Source organism: Lolium rigidum, chromosome 4 (genome assembly GCF_022539505.1).
Source record: "Lolium rigidum isolate FL_2022 chromosome 4, APGP_CSIRO_Lrig_0.1, whole genome shotgun sequence".
NCBI classification, from domain to species: Eukaryota; Viridiplantae; Streptophyta; class Magnoliopsida; order Poales; family Poaceae; genus Lolium; species Lolium rigidum.
Window position 1 is genome coordinate 14,876,796 of NC_061511.1, and position 17,146 is coordinate 14,893,941.

Below are 17,146 nucleotides of genomic sequence, written 5' to 3' on the forward strand. Positions count from 1 at the left end.
CTCTCATTGTCCATGGTGGTGGAAGTTGCTCCTCCCCGCGTGGTAGCGGTACTGCCACCCCTTGTCTACGGCTGTCTCTTCTCGGTCCGGCCGGCTTCACAACGTTTGCTAGGGTGAGACGACGATGATGACCGCAAGATCATGGTGGCGCATGTTGGTGGGCGACAAGTTTGGTGGAATGCAATGGATTGTCAAGGGTCAGGGTGTTTTAGGGGTCGGGAGAAATCCTTGTCGGTTCGTACGGCACCAACACGGTGACGCATGTGGGCGCTGCCCTTCCTTCTTCAATGGTGTCGGGTGTACCCCTTCCCCACTCCCCTCCGTGTACCGGGAAAAATTCTAGGACCATCAGCAGCGTCGTCATCGTCGCATTCCTTCTTCAATGTGTTGCTTGGTATGTGGCGATTCAACGGCATTGGAGCATGGTGGGACTTCTCCGAAGGGCACAACGTTTGCGGGTCACCAATGCTTTGTCGATTTGGTGTTGTTAGCATTAGTTCCTCTTTCTTTCTCTTGTTTTTTTTCTCCTGGGCGTGTTTGTGTTGTTTGCCCCTCGAAGTTGTATCGTGCGATTGCTATATTAATATATTGAGAGAGAATACCTGTTTGGAGGATTACTTATGTATAGTTGTATTTTCATGACAAAACTCTGGTGTATAACTTTTGCGATCTTCTGTGTGTAGTTCTATTCCTTGATTCATCTAATAACTAAAATTTGTGATATCTACATTGGGCTTCAACAAAACACAACAAGATTCTATTTCTTGAAATTGCTAGAAGGGAACTCGTCTGGCTGCTAGCAAGGAACTGGATGTCACAATATAAATATGTGGGTTTTTCTTAAAAATTGACAATGGAAAGAAAGAGTGCTATATTTTTCGTTAACTCAAAAAACCATCAAACAAGGAATGTTTGAAACAAGAAAAATGGGAACTCGGGTGGGGGGCGTATTAATGGAAATTTGTTTCCAAAAAATTATTCTAACGGCACTTACTCTAAGTAGTACAAATATGGTTTTGAAGGACACTAAGTACATACATTGTTATCCTCCAGCACTTTCCTCCATCGCTAGGAAGAAGACGGTGATCTAGGGTTTCACCATAGCCGCCGCCATCTGCCCGTCTTCTTCATCTCCGACTAGAAATCGATGGGTCCCGTCTCCTCTGTTTGCGGCTCCAGCGCGACGGAAGGAGGTGGGTACCTTGGACCTGCGCTCGGCGCTGTGGAAAGAGGTCTCTAAAATAGTCATGCTTTGTGTTTTAGGCGGGATATTATAGATGCATGTTGCTTTCGTGTTTTCGTGGGGAGATTTTACTATTTGCCACGCTTTATTTCAGACTTCTATAACTTGCCACACATTACTTAGGCTTTGATAATTTGCCACACATTAGATTGAATTCTTTCTAATTTGCCCTTTTTCTCTTTTTACAACTCTATTATTTATTTTAACACCAAAATACGTTGGGAAATACATTACTAGTATGGTTTGGCAAATAACTTGGCTGGAACGATCCTGATCTGTCGATCGATCAACCAATGAAGTCGTTCCCCGTTCTCCTTGTTCAGCTGAGGAGAAACCAGGACATGAGAAAGAGGAGCTGGGGCGGGATCACCGGCAGCAGAGGCCGGACCACGGGTGGCGCAGCCATGGTTGCCGATCATGAACAGCAACCACCATATCCATGTAACCCAATCCGCTTATCTCCCTCAATCCCATCAAAATTTTCCCTATTTCGCTTGGAGAAGGTTAGTGACTACTGACTAGCAACCGAATTCTGCAATTGCAGATCACCGAATGCTCTGAAATCTGGTCATTGGGCCTCTTGATGTCTGCACGCACGAGCTCAGTTTCTTGGCCAGGTTGATCTTTTTCTGCCTGTGTGTTCTTCAGATAACTTCTTATAGGAGATCAGTTCTTTGCGCTGGGAGATGGGGTGAGCATCGAGCGACAAGTGCTACAGCTATGCTTCAACGCGCCATAGCTTTACTCGACACCGATGACACCTTCTTTGTCGGCCAGCCACGGAGGATCTCTCCAGCGGCACCATGTCCAGTAGGAGGCGCCGACCTCTGACGATGCAGCCGGCCTCTCGAGGAGGGATTCCGACCTTTGTCCGGTCAGCTTTGTCTGCGGGCGGTGGCTCTGCTCCTCCTCAGCCGTCCGTGGTGGCCGGGGGCGGCGGCGCTCCGTCCGAGCTCTCTCTTACGGTCCGCTGCAAGAAAAGGAATGAGAGATTTTGGGATCTTTGATTGATCGATCCAATCGGTAGAAGTACTGTATTTCCCAACGTATTTTGGTGTTAAAATAAATAATAGAGCTGCAAAGAGAGAAAGAGGGCAAATTAGAAAGAAATCAATCTAATTTGTGGCAAATTATCAAAGGCTAAGTAAAGTGTGGCAAATTATAGAAGTCTGAAATAAAACGTGGCAAATAGTGAAATCTCCCGTTTTCGTGGTGATTGCATGTCTAAGATTGCGACCGCCGCGACGTTGCAAATAAAATACTGACTGTTTCGTATAAAGGAATAACTGACGCTTGTGCGGCCCATGTACGCACCTCCCGTGCTGTTGTGCCCAAGGGTTCCGCTGCGAGGGGCGGCGCCACAAGTGCAGACGACGAGCAGCGCCAGGTCAGAGGAGGCGGACACACGGCGTACGGCGGGTGCGGGGAGGTCGGAGGAGCGGTCGGCGGCGCCTTAGCACCATTCGCCAGCAGACGAACCGCCGCCACTACCGGCAGCTGTCGAGCCAGTGAGTGCCCTCTTGTGCTCTATCTCGAATTCTCGATTCGGCGGATTGAATCATTCCAAGTTCGTGGTAATTTCTGTTGCTTAGCTCGATTTGTTTTGCGGTAATTTCCTCTTACGTTTGCTTAATCATTGTTTAAAGTGAGCAAGCGAGCCAAGATGTCAGAGCCGGATGCGCGGACCACCATTATGGGTTCTTCTGTCTTCCAGTTCAGAGTCGACTACATTCAAAGCAAGCAGCTTCCCATCGGGGAGGCCGTCCACTCCGACGTCGTCTCGGCCGGGGGACACCTCTGGAGGATTGAGTTTTACCCGCGTGGAGATACTGCCGAATACAATGGCGAGTATACTTCTGTCTTCCTCAGGCACATGAGCAAATCCAGTAGTGCCAAGGCCATCTTCGATGCTTTCATGATAGATAGGGACGGCAAACCATCTACGTCCTTCAAAGATAGAAGGACGTTCAAAACCTTCAAAATCATGGGAGTTGGAAAATCCTGGGGCTGGAAACAGTTCCTCAAGATATCTACTCTGAAGAAAAATTTCTTAACAGAAGGACACGTGACATTTGTATGCGTCATCATGGTCATCGATGACAGTCCTATTCCCGTGCCCCCTTCAGACATTGGGACACATCTTGGCCAGCTGCTAGATCACACTGATGGGACAGATGTGTCATTCATCGTCAACGACAAGACATTCCCTGCTCACAGAGCAGTGCTTGCTGCCCGCTCACCGGTCTTCAGAGCAGAGCTGTTTGGTTCCATGGCTGAGGCTACAATGTCGTCCATCACGCTGCATGACATCACACCTGCAACATTCAAAGTTATGCTTCGGTTCATTTACACGGATGAATTGCCTGTAGAAGACGAGCATCTGGACTCTTCCATTGAGATGATTCAGAATTTACTCGCTGCCGCTGATCGGTATGCACTTGACAGACTGAAGTTTATTTGTGCCCAGAAGTTATGGGATAAAGTGACGATAGGTACAGTTGCAACTATCTTAGCATGTGCTGAAACCTACAACTGTCACGAGCTGAAGAACAGGTGCATAGACTTCTTTGTGCTCGAAGAAAATTTCAAGGAGGCTATATTCACTGATGGTTATGCATCCGTTTTAAAATTCCCATCGATCGTTGCTGAGCTCAAAAAGAGGGTTAGGGATTAACATATGTAATTTCTGGCGTTCAAGCATAGCTCTAGTATGGTGTTTTTGTATATGGTTGGTAGTATCTGACATCTTGACAAGCTGCAAGTCTATTTGCTGAGTAGGGAGTCTGGGATCCTGATAATGCATAGTCTTGTTAAGTTTTGGGCTCAGTTGCTACCGAGTACCGATACCGATAGGATTGGTGACCTGGAGTGCTCTATCAGATAACTCGGATGCAAAGTTAAGGATGACATGCCAAATTAGCAGCCCATTTGTTCTTTTGTTTTTGCTCTTTTGGATATGCCATGGCCTGTAGCTTGTTACGATGTTTACTTAAGCTATGCTTGTGGAACTGTCTAGATATATGTAGTCTAAAGTAGATGGTAGAGTATTATATGATCAGTGCAATTTGGAAAGCATGTAAGGGCTCAGGAGATCTGAGTGCGTATGTTGTCATGAGAAAGTTCTGGACTATAGCTATTGCATACTTTAGTGTTTACTTGAATTCCTTTATTTATTTGAAAACTGAAATGGGTGATATCAGGTTGGGGCCTCTCATCTGTTAAAACACAATCCTGATTTTGGTTTTTTGTTTTTAGTTAGTTTGCTGACTAGTATGGAAGCAGGTGTCTTCGTCTAGATGTGTTCTCTTATAAAAGCCAAGATCTGGCAATAGAAAAAGAAGGGGGTGCTTTTTTTTTGTTTGACTGAAAAATTCCAAAATCAGCAAACGGGGAAGCATGGTTGTGAGGAATTGTTCTGGTGATGTTATAACAAACTGGCTGGCGTGTTTGTTGGAGAGGAGAAAAGAACTGACAAATGGTGAGAAAAGAACTGACAAATGGTCTATCGATGTTATAAGAGCATCTCCAGCCGCGTCCCCCAAAGCGTCCCCCAAACCGCGCCGGATTGAGCGTTTGGGGGACGTGTTTTGTTCGTGCCGTGTTTGGGGGACGTCGGTTCCCAGCCGCGTCCCCCAAACGCCTCCCCCAAACATTTAAAATACTTTTTTTGGCATTTTTATTTCAATTTCCACAAACTAATACATAATTGGGAACGTGGTTTACACGAAGACATAGTTAGGAACATGGTTTCCACAAACTAATACATAGTTGGAACCGTGGTGGACACAAATATATAATATTGCAAAAAAACAAAACCTAACTAGGCCGGTCATCACAGGTTTCGTGTGTTCGCTGCCAAGAAAGAACACTCGAGGGCACACCCAGTCACCAAAACTGGAAAATCCAGCTGGTGTCGGTGCCCCTGCTGGTTCTTGCAAGGAAGAACAGCCAGAAACCTCCGTGCACGTATTCGCTGCGAAGAAAGAACACTCAGTCCTCCTCCTCGTCGGTGTTGTCGCCGTGATAGTCCCGGCGGTAGCGCGTCTCGTCGAAGACCTTGACGCTCATGTCCCTGTCGCCGAAGTAGGAGAACAGGAGGATGAAGCCGGCTTCTAGGCTGTGGTGGCGCGTGAACTTCTCCTAGCCGATGTTGAGGTACATCTTGCCGCGCGCGTCGTAGATCGCGTCGACGATCCACCGGTAGTAGCCGCACGAAGCCTCCCGCAGATGCATCGTGCGCGGGCGGTCGTCGCCGGCGACGTACTCGGCGAAGGAGTCCGGCAGCCTCTGGATGCCGCGCGGGTCGCCCTTGAGGACGAGTACGAACTCGAACAGCACGTCCGACTCCACGTCCATCTCCGACGATGAAGACGACGGCGTGGGAGGCGACGGCAAGCGTTCAGCTCTACCGTGGCCACGACCACGACCACGGCCGCGAGGTCGGCCTCCGCCTCTACCAGACATAGCGTCGAGTCTTGTTGAGATGGTGGCGGCTAGGCTTTGAGAGAGAGGCGCTAGGATTTGTGTGTGAGAGGGACGATGAGAGGCGGCCCTTTTATAGGCCGGAGGGAGGCGGAGGAGCGGTGGCGCTCATTAACGCCGGCACGCAGAGCTAGGCGCGACGGGACGCGTCGCTACGCCTCTGCGGGAACTGCACCGTCGCTGCAAAGCCAATAACTTCTGTCGCGAGGTAGGCGACGGTTAGGTTAAAATTTATTGTGCCGCTGACGGGTCGGTCCGCCACTCCCCGCCTCGCTTTTCGTTGTCTCCGGCGTCCCCGGAGCGTTCCCTGTGGGACGGGGACGGGCTCGGGGCGCCGGACACCGTATCGGACCGCGCCGGACAAAAATGGGCTTTGGGGGACGCGGCTGGAACGGATTTTTGGTCCGGCGCACCCCAAATTGCTTTGGGAGACGCTTTGGGGGACGCGGCTGGAGATGCTCTAACAAGTATATTTTAGACCAATTTGTCTTACGAAATATGTCATATTTTGTTCCTTTTGTATTGAGAAATAGTGATCCATACGTATTCAGATGCTGTCCTATCGATGTTGTAATCTGCCTCGTGTTTGGAGGTGTTATCCTGATGGAAGCTTGGGAAAACGGTATTCCGTTTTATTTGTTTTGGGTCAAAATCACATACCAATGATAAATCAGTAAATCTTCTGACAACTATTTGTCAACTTATAAATCTCATGTAACATAGCTGGAGAGCTGAAAGGAGTAGAAGACTATCCTGGATCATCATTGGAGCACTGAGTAGTACATTCAAGGAATTGCTACAAAAGAAGGGAAATGATTTGTAGTCATACAACATACACGCAGCAGATGGTACGAATTTACAGATGGATTATCATGTAAATTTAAAGCATTACAAATGGTTCATGCAACAAACTAAAACTCAAAGCAGATGCTGCAGCACAGTACAAGTCACGTCCATACACAGGCAGAAACCGTAGTAACATCCACACGACAACCCAGTTCACAAGACACTACACAAGATACTAGCTACTAGGGAGTAACATAATTCAGGCTTGATGAAGTTATCATCATTACTGCGTCGGGATGGGCTGCATCTCAGGAGCCGCGGTTGCAGCAGCGTCGGTAGGCGGGTAGGAGAACACCCTCGCGATGCGCTCCGTGGGGACAAGCGGGAGGTAGGTGGCAACAGAGTTCCCGCGCTTGGCCCCGTCAAGCACGGCAGAATTGTACTTGGCTGAGAGCTGTGCAGCGGTGGGGAGGACAGCCCTGGTCACCGACGGGACAAGCGGGAGACGGTTGAGGGCAGCCCAAGCTTCGGCAGCCTTGCGCTCCGCCACAGGCTCGTAGCGGGTGTAGAGGTCACGAGCCTTTGGCTCAGCGCGAGCAATGGCAGACTTGGCCAGGCCCGTGGCTGTGCCTACTAAGCCGGTCTTGTGCACCTCAGCCGCCGCAGAGCGGGCATAGGTCGGCACCTCCTTCACAACCGGTGGAACACGGCGGTCCAGTTCCTGGACAGACTCGTCAACCTGACAAATTGAACATTCAGCATCAGTGAGGCTGTTCCGTGTGACACAAAGCATGGACGTAAAAATTAGTTCATAGTTGCTATTAACCCCATTCCAAGAATTCGCAGGAGACACGCTAGTGAATCAAGTAACACGGTATTGTTCTTAGGCGTGTAAGCAGCATGCCACATTTCCTGTGCCCAACTACACGTATGTGTTACTTGTGCAGCTATTAGAATGGAGATTACAAGTTAATCAAGACAAAGTGCATCCTGCCCCAAGCCAATTGAACAAATAAATTGTATCCTGTTATGCTACCACATTGCACATTATCTAATTCATGGCAGCTCCCTCGTAGTAAAACCCCATTTTACCGAATAGCCAGGTTGGATGCAAGAGAAGAAGTCGACATCTCAACCGAAATGATGTGAATGATCATTGCCTAGCACCAACTAAGGTCCTACAAGTCAAACCTACAAACCAGCACCAAACAGACAGATGGTGACAACCAATTGTATCCTCTGAATTGCACGTTGCGCAAGCAGATGGGGATAATTGAATAAACACCTAAATTTCTAGGCAGGAGCATTAAACTTGGAACGAAATCATGAGTGCAATTGGAGGGGGGGGGGAGGGGGGGGGGGCTATAGCATTCAGTTGATGCAGGTGGTCAGCCAGAGGAATGAGCCAATGAAGAGTAAGATGAGACAGGGCTAGCCCCGTATTTCGTCCCCTTCAACACTCTGGGTATTCAGGAGAACAGGACACTAGGTTCTAAACAACTGAGAATTAAATCATTGCATCCAGGTAATAAGAGAATGAACTACAGTAGTTCGTCGTGCGTCCTCACCTTGCGGTCGAGGAACTTGAGGAGGTCGAGCGGCACGGCGTGGTAGCGGTCGTAGACGGGCCCGACGACGGCCTTGACGGTGCCCTCGACGTGGTCGACGCCGGGGCGGAGCGGCCCCGCGCCCTGCTTGGCGTAGGCGTAGGCCGCGGCGGCCAGCACGACCGCCTGCGCCGCCGCCTGCTGCACGAACTCGAGGTACCTGAGCCTGGCCTCCTCCTCCTCCGGCGTCCTCTCCACCGTCACCTCCTCCTCCTGCACAGCCCACACCGCAGATCAGCGAACGGGTCGGGGGAAGAAACCAAGGAAATCGGATGAAGAGAGGGGCGAGATCCGCTTACCTCGGTGGGGTGCGTGCTGATCGGGGCGGCGTCGCTGCCGGACTGCGCCATCTGTGCGATGATTCCTTGGGAAATCGACTGGTCTGCGGCGGATTCAAGGGAGCGAGACGAGAACTCTTCGAATCGGGTCGGATTTGGCTGCTAGGGTTTTGAGGATTTGGTGGATGAATTCGGAGGAGGTGGGGAATCGGATCTCTTATAGAGAGATGAGGAAACGTTCGGACGCGTTCCTTTTTTCCTTCGGAGTTAAGGAATTTTCGCTTAATCGAGGCGGGCGGGTGCGCGCGCCTGTCCGTTTCGCGTCAGCGGCGGGGCTTCCAGAAGGTGCCGTTACGGGTCGCTGACAGTGGGGCGCGCTGTAACGGGCCCCGCGTGTCGGTGGGTGGTGGTGACGCGGACGGGGCCCGCGTGCCGGTGGGGCCGGTGTGACGTGTTCGGGGCCGGTTTTCCGTTCACGCGGGACGGGTGCTGCGAGCGTGTGAACGCCGTCGTCCGCTGTTTCTTTTTCCGTTGATCCATTTTTTTTGTACGAAAAGGGAGGAATAAACTGGAAGTTTCGAGACGCGATCCAGAGAGGCCTGTGGTTTTGCGTTTGGACCCCGCAGCAGGACATCTTTACGTGCAATAGAGACTCGTAATCTTGTGCCGACCACGGAACAAAACCCCTGAACAGTGGAGGAGTACGTCACGTAGATTAACTCCACCTACCGGTGCCGTGCGTGGACTTGGAATCTTGCATGCACAAGCTTAGTTTACTATCCGCATTGCCTAATCAGGACTAATCTAGTCGTTAAGTTTTGATCTTAGCAGCTATCCCTTCATCACTTGCTACTATTTAATCTCCTAGTGGAGCTAGTGAACTTATCTTATCGACAGGACCATGCTGATGCTGTCATGTAGACTAGTCGGGACTCGGGAGGCTCCTGGGCGGTCAATTATGTATGCGCAAGCAGCACGTCCAAGTAGACGGCATTGCCACAAAAAGTTCCGGTTGACACGGCTCGTCGACGTTTCCTTCTTTTACAAAATACGGAGTATATTCATACGGAGGAAATCACTAATCTCTTTATTGACGAGAGTCTTGGGCACATGTGTCAATTGACTTAGGTGAGAACGAGATCCCACTGTCCACATCGTCACTCTCCTCGATGTCTAGCGCCTAGCTCGGCGGTGAAGCTAGAACTGAATCTCGAGCAAGTCCACCTTCACTTGCTAGACGGACAGAGGCAGAACAGATTCCCCACACAACTCCTAAGCTTGGGTATGATTTTGCAGCACTGAAGCCATGAATGTCAAGCTAGCCCTCGCACTAGGGGAGAAATGACCATAAAGACGCGCTCCACTCTCGTTCGTGAAATCCACATCAGGCACAACCAAAAGGCGTAACTCAGGAGAACTATGTATAACACATGCGGTGTCAAGGAGAGTCTAGCTAACGCTGGCTTAGACCACACCCAGAAAAAACTCTCAGTCATTAGCATCCAGCCAGGGCCGGCCCCAGTGGGTGGGCAGGGTGTGCGGCCACCCAGGGCCCTAAAAATCTGGGGGGCCAATTCTAAATACATGTACCTGTACATATGTTGCCTGACTAACTATGCTCAGCTGAAAGAAAAGGCCCATGGCAGATCATAGGACCTTGACGTGAACTCGCTTCGTATTCCATCGATCTGGGGAGACGACTAATTTGCTACTTACGTACTTCGCTTCGTATTCCACGCAGCCGTGATTGAGAATAGTTCTACGCCTCGTCGCTTCGTTGGCAGCCAGGAGGGATTGATCTCCTGCTGTGCTGGTTGTTCTCTTCTTTTCCCTGCCTACGACGCCCAGCTCCGGACGACGGTCGATGGCACGACGCCATCTTCGTGTGACGGTGCCACCGATCAGCGATCTCCCGCACACAGCACAGTTCGGCTGCCCACACCGATTCAATCGCCGTCCGCCGTCCGTCGGTAACAATTCGCGACTACTCATGTAACACACTCTTTTATATTAAAGTAATTTTTTTCTAATTCTGAATTTTTGATGGTCAGTTTGTCGACTCGTCGTCTTGTCGATGTCGTCTTCCTTGAGAAAGGGTCCATCTGGTCACGCTAAAGTTTTAGTCTCGCCCAGGGCCCTCAAAATATTAGGACCGGCGCTGCATCCAGCGTTGCATTGAGTCAACGACACCATGTAGAGGCTGGACCGTCTCCTCAATCCGAAAGGAAGCCATGTCGAGAAGTTCATAGCGCAGCTGCTCAGCCTTCCCCTCCAAAGCGGACCGCAACGACACATAGACTACAAAGCCAACAAGAGCATAAACGACGGAAGCCCAGGTGGGAGCGAGGGTTCTATCTATGTCCGGCCAATGCTTAGTGACGAGTCAGGGCGACATGGACATAGCAGGGCTTCCGAACAAGCTGAGTGGACGCCGGCATTGTGACACTTGCTGCCTGATGACCGTTCCCAAGGCACCGAGAACACCTAAAGGCATCTCGACAAGCAGCTGCGTGATGTTCAGGAATGTCGTTCCCCGGTTTCGAACTCTGTTTCAGGTTGCACGCTTGGGCAAGCGGTGGAAGCCGAGCACATGACCTCGGCTTCCACATTATCTGCAGTGTAGGACAGAATGAATAGGTCATCCTTGATCATCTCCAAGTTCTCACTTCCGGTGATAGATGTCTGCACCTGACCATATTTCCTCCCAGATCAATAATGCCACACGCCATAGATAGCGACGGAGAGTTCGCCTCGGCAACAATCTCATGCAGGTTTCAGCATATTCCATAGAATTTTCCACTAGCTTCTGGCCAACATGCCAACTCACAAAAGAAAGTAGAAACACAAAGCATATGCCGCTTAAGATAAAACATACAGTACCATCTAATGCAATGCATGGTACGGAGTACTTTAAGAGTAGTAACAGTCAACAGCTTATAAAGAATCATACGGATCCAGCAGAATTAATCAAATTGGGATTGACTTTTATTGGTCAGATCCACCATATCAGCATAAAGCATGTTCTTTCAAAGTTTACCGCTGGGACTTGCCCTAACGTCCTGATAATTAGAAACTGCAGACCAAGGGTCAGTGCAGTGAAGATATTTAGGATGCTTGTGGTCTGAGGCTAGTATACAACCTATCAATTAAATCTCTAAGTAAAACTGGATAAATAGCGGAGAAGCATGCCCTGCTACAAGATGACTTGCGAAATCTGCATATAGTGGCTGGCATCGGCAAGTAGCTGATGAGCAGTTTTCACCTTCCAGCAGGATCAAATACTATTTGCCCTGCTGAAGATTGCCAGTGACCATGATTGTATTCTAGAGCAAGCACTGTTTCTCACCCAGATCTAGTAATGCCAGAATGTTGCACTTGCACTATTGCAAGTACTCAATGCAAATTATACACTACCACGAAAAGCAGAGGCATCCGCATCTAAGCAAAAGCACATAGCAGAATATAATAACAAGAAGATGGAGGGCAACAATAGTAATACAAAGATCGGTGGAAGGATCATATAGATCTACCAACATTATTCAACTATAGTTCTACATGAATAAGACAACAACTCTTCAGCCAAAATTATGATAGGAACAATCTGCGGATAAGACACGAAAATTGAAACAGATACAGGCGACGGTTCAAATAAATTAGGAAAAGTAAAAATAGATGCTGATGACACAAGTAACAGATGCTCTTCTTGCCAAGTTAATAAGCAAACGATGGTTCGCTGGGCCAGATGCTCCGGTAGATGGAGGCAAGTACTGGGACAAGACCCACCAGCGCGATCTGTACCTGCTCTGAGGTGCTTGTCCTGACGGTGATCTGCCCACTCAGCTTGTTGTTCAGCCCAAGGCGGACCGCCATCTTTGAACCCCTTCCGATCGAGAACTGGGACTGCAGGTTAGCGCCAAGGGCAAGGTCGCGGCGCCACTTCATGAGGGACAGGCCCAAGGTTGACAAGGATTGGCCAATTGGATAGTCTTTGTCCTTCAAGCGCATTTCCAAGTTAGCTCCATAAGCAGTATCCCCTTGAGCTCGCATTGCTCCTGTACTTGCCACTAATGCCAGCCTCTTACCAACAGAGAGCTGGTCCTCAACCTTCAGCCCAGTTGCCACAATGTCACCCAAGAAAGTCACAGAGAATCCTCCAGTTGTCTTGTTCTTCTTGATACTCTTGAATTTGGTCTCACCACGAAGAATATACGCAAGCTGCCGCCCAACAGTCTGGATGTCAAAACCAGCAAGGGACGATGCATCCTCTCCATGCTTTGCTGAGATGGAAGAATCTAGATGGATGCTAAATTCCTTCTTGTCCTTGGTAACCTGAACTGCCACAGTACCTGGGAACTTGCTAAGGAGAGCGAGCGACTCTTCAACACTTACTCCATCATAACCGCAGTCATGATCCCACCCATGTGCATCTAAAACAGGCCTAGCAAGGACAGTAGAAGTTGGTTCCAGAAAGCGGTACCGATATGTCGGATTGTCACAATCAAATGAAGGAGGCAGCACCATGTCAGGTAAGGGGACTGAAACATTTTCTGGAGGAGGATCCTGATCGTTTTCCCCTGCAATACTAGCATACCCATAAGCATCCATATCAGACTTGCCCCTCTTCTTCATCTCCTTCAACCTGCGGAGCTCGTCCTTCCACTGTTTCTTCTGCAGAAGTTTGACCCTGTAGTCATACTCATCAAAATAAGCATTCTTCTGCTCTTTTGAGAGCCTTGCAAGCTGAGATTTAGTCAAAGGCTTGAAGGGAGGAAGCTGATCATATTCCTCTTCATCTTCATCTTGTTCTATATCAGAATACTCATCCAAATCAATATCAGAATCTCCTTCATTACCACCCTGGTCAGGGGAAAGTTTTGGGTGAGCTCTTGACTGCAAAAGGGAGGATAGCAGGAAAGGAAGCGGTGGGGAGCGGAAGCGGAACCCAAAAAGCTTCCCAGGAGAAGGATCCTGGAGCTTCAAAAGTGAGTTGGCTTCTGATAATATCTTTGAAGAGTAGCACAAGAGCAGCATCTGATGCCTCCAACTTTGGCCATTTGGAAGCACTTTCTGACCCTCACGGTTCTTCCGGCAAGAAGGGTGGTTCTCAACAAGGGCAACAGGGTTCATCAGTCGCATATCCCCTGCAGCCTGCCTGATGGATTGCTGGATAATGTGGGATCGCTGTGCCATTAATACCTCATATGTCATAGGGGCACCGCTGGGACCTTCAGGAGGAGCAGAAGCAGCATGGGTGAGAGCAACAATAGCGTTGAACCATATGGAAGAACCAAGAACAGCAGTGATGGTTTTTAGAAGAGGCAAATCATTGAGATCACGACTCAGACTATCAAGACGGTCCACATATAGAACGATATCTGGCGGACATCTCTTGGTATATTTCTTGACAGATGCGAGAATTTTTCTGTTATTTCCTTGGTCCATCACATTGGGCCGAAGGCCTGGTGTATCGATGATCCGTATCTTGACACCATCTACATTGCCAACAATTTCTCGTACACTGGTGGTGGCTGCACCAAAAGCATCAGTTTTGGTCTTCTCTTCACCAAAAATAGAATTTATAGTTGCACTTTTGCCAACCCCAATCTTTCCTAAAACGAGTATGTTGCATGAGAAGCTCAAATCTTCTGTTCCATCTGCTTCAAGCTGTATGGCTTTCTTCCGTGCATTCTCAAGGCTGAAAGCTCTGTTTGTTTGCCTTCCATGTCGGATACCCTCAGCAAGGCTCAGACGGTACAGCACTTGTGCTGCTACTGTTTCTTCAGGGGTTGCCCCCAATTTATACACAAGACGCAGAAACTTTACACGGATCAACTCAACCTTGTCGTGCAATTTCTTCTCCTCCTCTGTCATCTCGTCATTAGGCTCAGCAGTCACTGCTAGCTCAGAGGGGTTGAAGAGGTTTGACCGGGCAGGTTGTCGTGGGGCAGTTGGCCTCAAAGATGGGGCTGACGAGCCCAGACCAGCAGGTCTATCCATGGAAAAAATTCTAGATCCATCTTGTGAAGAAACTGTGATGTTTCCATCAGGGGAGGCACCAGTAGCTGCTTTAAGCAAGGCGGCTAAGGCAGCAGAATCAAACCCCTTCTCATCATCATCCTCATTATCGTCGTCATCCTCATCATCCTCAGAATCATCAAGCACAATCTGCCCATCCATGCTATTAGTGTACTCTCTTGAACTGCTCAAGCCAGACACAGGACTACCACTGGAGGAACCTTCCCCAAGCTCCTTCATGATCTGCTTCGCAGCTTCAGAATTCTCTATGATTGCAACTCGTGCAGGACTCCTATCAAAGCTCACCTCGTCATCGTCCTCATCACCCTCATTACCACTCATGTCTTCATCATCAGCTGCAGCTAAAACTATCTCGTCATCAACAGCCTCTACTTCACGGTCAGAGACATCTGGAGCACCTTCATTCTCCTCACCGCCCCTTTCTTCGTCATCATCTGCAGCTACAGCTTTCTGATCATCACCAGCTGCAGCTACAACTATGTCATCATCGCCAGCCTCTTCTATATGGCCAATAACCTCTGCAGCATTTTCATTCTCCACAGCATCATTGTTTTCCTCGATAGGTTCTGGAGCCAACTCTCGGGACAGGATAACATCAGTGCCGCCAGCAACAACACTCTCAACCTCTGTCGGCTTCTCAACACTAACATCTTCCACAGTTCCACTAGCAGCCACCTGGCCCTCAGCATTTTGTGCATTCTCATTACTTTCATTAAGCACAATGTCTGAGGTTACAGGGGCAAGCTTCTCTGGGATTCCCAAGTCACTGTCGTCAATAACCTGGTTTGGATAATTTGAATTGTTTATATCCCCATTAATGTCCCTATAAGCGGAAGAATTAAATTTGACACGCCTACTTACCACATGGCTTGCATCGCCTTTTGGCTCAGGCTTTGCCGCCTCATCTTCCACATTAGCCTGGTTTCCAAAGCTACTGTTGTCAGTAACCTGCTTTGGTTCATGTGATTTGTTCAAATACCAGCTAATGTCAACACCAGTAGCAACAGAATTATATTGAACGTGCCCACTTACCACTGGACTTGCATCATTCTCTGGCTCAGGCTTTGCCGCCTTGTCTTCCACATTAGCATGGTTCTCCAAGCTACTGTCGCCAACAACCTGCTTCATGACAACTGAATTGTTCACATCCCTACTACTGTCGACACTACTAGCAATTGAATCACAAAGAACATGGCCACTTACCGATGGCTTTGTCACCTCATCATCCACATCAGCATGGTTCTCCAAGCTACCGTTGTCAATAACCTGCTTGGGCCATTTGAATTGTTTATATCCCTCTACTAGCACTAACTCTATGAACAACAAGACTAGGTTGAACATGCCTACTTACCACTGGATTCGCATCGCTCTCAGCCTCAGGCTTCGCGGCCCCGTCTTCCACAATAGCATGGTTCTCCATCGCTATGATCTGGTTTAGGCCAATGGAATTGTTCACATCCCCACTAGTATCATCAATAGTGAAAAATAATTTACTGAAGATGCATGCTTACCACTGGGCTTGCATCGCTCTCTGGCTCCGGCTCTGCCGCCTTGTCTTCCACAATCTCCAATGATGCTTCTGGAGTTTCGTCACCTCCCACCGCCACCGTCTCAACAGGCGCATCAGCCTCGCCACCCAATTTGCCATTAGCTTCAGCAATAGGAGCCACCGTATCCTCCTCCGTGCTCCTGGTGGAAACCGCAACCTCTTCCTGGCTGCCGAACTCACCATCCTCTTCACCTCCAGCGACCACCTCTGCATCCTCCACTTTCTCCACGGACAATTCAGCATCAGGCGCCGCCTCGCCAACATCCTTCACCTCCGAAGTCGCGCTTTCCTCCGGTTCATCGACCAATTCACCCTTATCCTCCGCTACGGGTGCATCAGGGGTAGGCAGGGAAGCATACCCGTCACCCAATTCGGTGCTGTCGGAGGGCGCCGGCGCCAACGGAGCAGCCTCCGCATCTTCCGGCTCGGGTTCCCGGTCTCCCGACTCCTCCTCGGCCGCCGCCGCCGCCGCCGGCTCGACCTCCCCATCGCTTCCATCTTCCGCATCTCCTACGGCTGCTTCCGCCTCGACCGCCCCGTTGCTGGCCTCCGAACCACCGAGGGTCCGGTCCTTCCCCTCAAATCTCACCTCCTCGCCGTCAATTCCTCCGCCGCCCACCTCCGCCGCCGCTCGCTTGCTCCCCTCCGCCGCCGCCGCCGCGACCTCGTCCCCCTCAGCCGCCACGGGCGCGACTCGGGCGTCGTTGGTGGCCATGGTGCCGCCTGTTGCTCCGGCCAGAAGCAAAGCAGCGGTGGAAGTGGCCGGATTCCGTCGTCGGAGGTGGAGGTGGAGGTGAGGAGAGGGGAGGAGAGGATAAGGTGAGGGTTTTAGGTTAGGGAAGGCTCTTATTTTATCTCGCGAGTATAAATAGGTCAATTCGATTTTGGATTTGGACCTGGCGTGGCGTGTAATTCTGGGACGGGACGGCAGCCGTCCAGGCGCCAGGGTGAGATGAGGAAGCAAGCAATGGGCAAACTTGGGAGGTGGTGGGTGATAAAGTGTTTATCAAAACAAAACAAAACAAAAATTATTTTTATGTGCTATTCATTTTTTTAAGTATTTTCGGAAATTCAATTCGGATTAAGAGAGTACATGCTCCCATGTGCCAAAACACCTCTCCCCTGTATTTTGATTTTGTAATTGGGAGTTCCTCTCGGGTTAGCT

At 49.7% G+C, this 17,146-nt stretch overlaps 3 protein-coding genes across 4 annotated transcripts; 1 reads left to right on the plus strand and 2 right to left on the minus strand.

Moving 5' to 3' along the window:
* Positions 1-2,906: 2,906 nt before the first annotated feature.
* On the plus strand, positions 2,907-3,917 carry LOC124646712 (BTB/POZ and MATH domain-containing protein 2-like). The gene has a single exon (XM_047186790.1). It carries the CDS (start codon positions 2,907-2,909, stop codon positions 3,915-3,917), a length of 1,011 nt encoding a protein of 336 aa, XP_047042746.1.
* A 2,654-nt stretch (positions 3,918-6,571) lies between these two features.
* LOC124708423 (REF/SRPP-like protein OsI_017815) lies at positions 6,572-8,660 on the minus strand. 2 transcript variants are annotated; one of them, XM_047240102.1, is made up of 3 exons: positions 8,418-8,660; positions 8,080-8,334; positions 6,572-7,250 (listed from the first exon to the last, which is right to left on the minus strand). In XM_047240102.1, the coding sequence occupies exons 1-3, from the start codon at positions 8,466-8,468 to the stop codon at positions 6,795-6,797; spliced, it is 762 nt and encodes a 253-aa protein (XP_047096058.1). In that variant the 5' UTR covers positions 8,469-8,660; the 3' UTR covers positions 6,572-6,794. The 2 variants fall into 2 exon arrangements, with proteins under 2 accessions (XP_047096058.1, XP_047096059.1); XM_047240103.1 differs by having other exon boundaries at positions 8,080-8,331; positions 8,418-8,659.
* Positions 8,661-11,875: 3,215 nt separating this feature from the next.
* Positions 11,876-16,814, minus strand: LOC124707300 (translocase of chloroplast 101, chloroplastic-like). Its single transcript, XM_047238960.1, has 6 exons — positions 15,944-16,814; positions 15,784-15,861; positions 15,636-15,698; positions 15,465-15,551; positions 15,294-15,380; positions 11,876-15,212 (listed from the first exon to the last, which is right to left on the minus strand). Exons 1-6 carry the CDS (start codon positions 16,694-16,696, stop codon positions 12,108-12,110), a joined length of 4,173 nt encoding a protein of 1,390 aa, XP_047094916.1. The 5' UTR covers positions 16,697-16,814; the 3' UTR covers positions 11,876-12,107.
* Between the last annotated feature and the right edge of the window lie 332 nt (positions 16,815-17,146).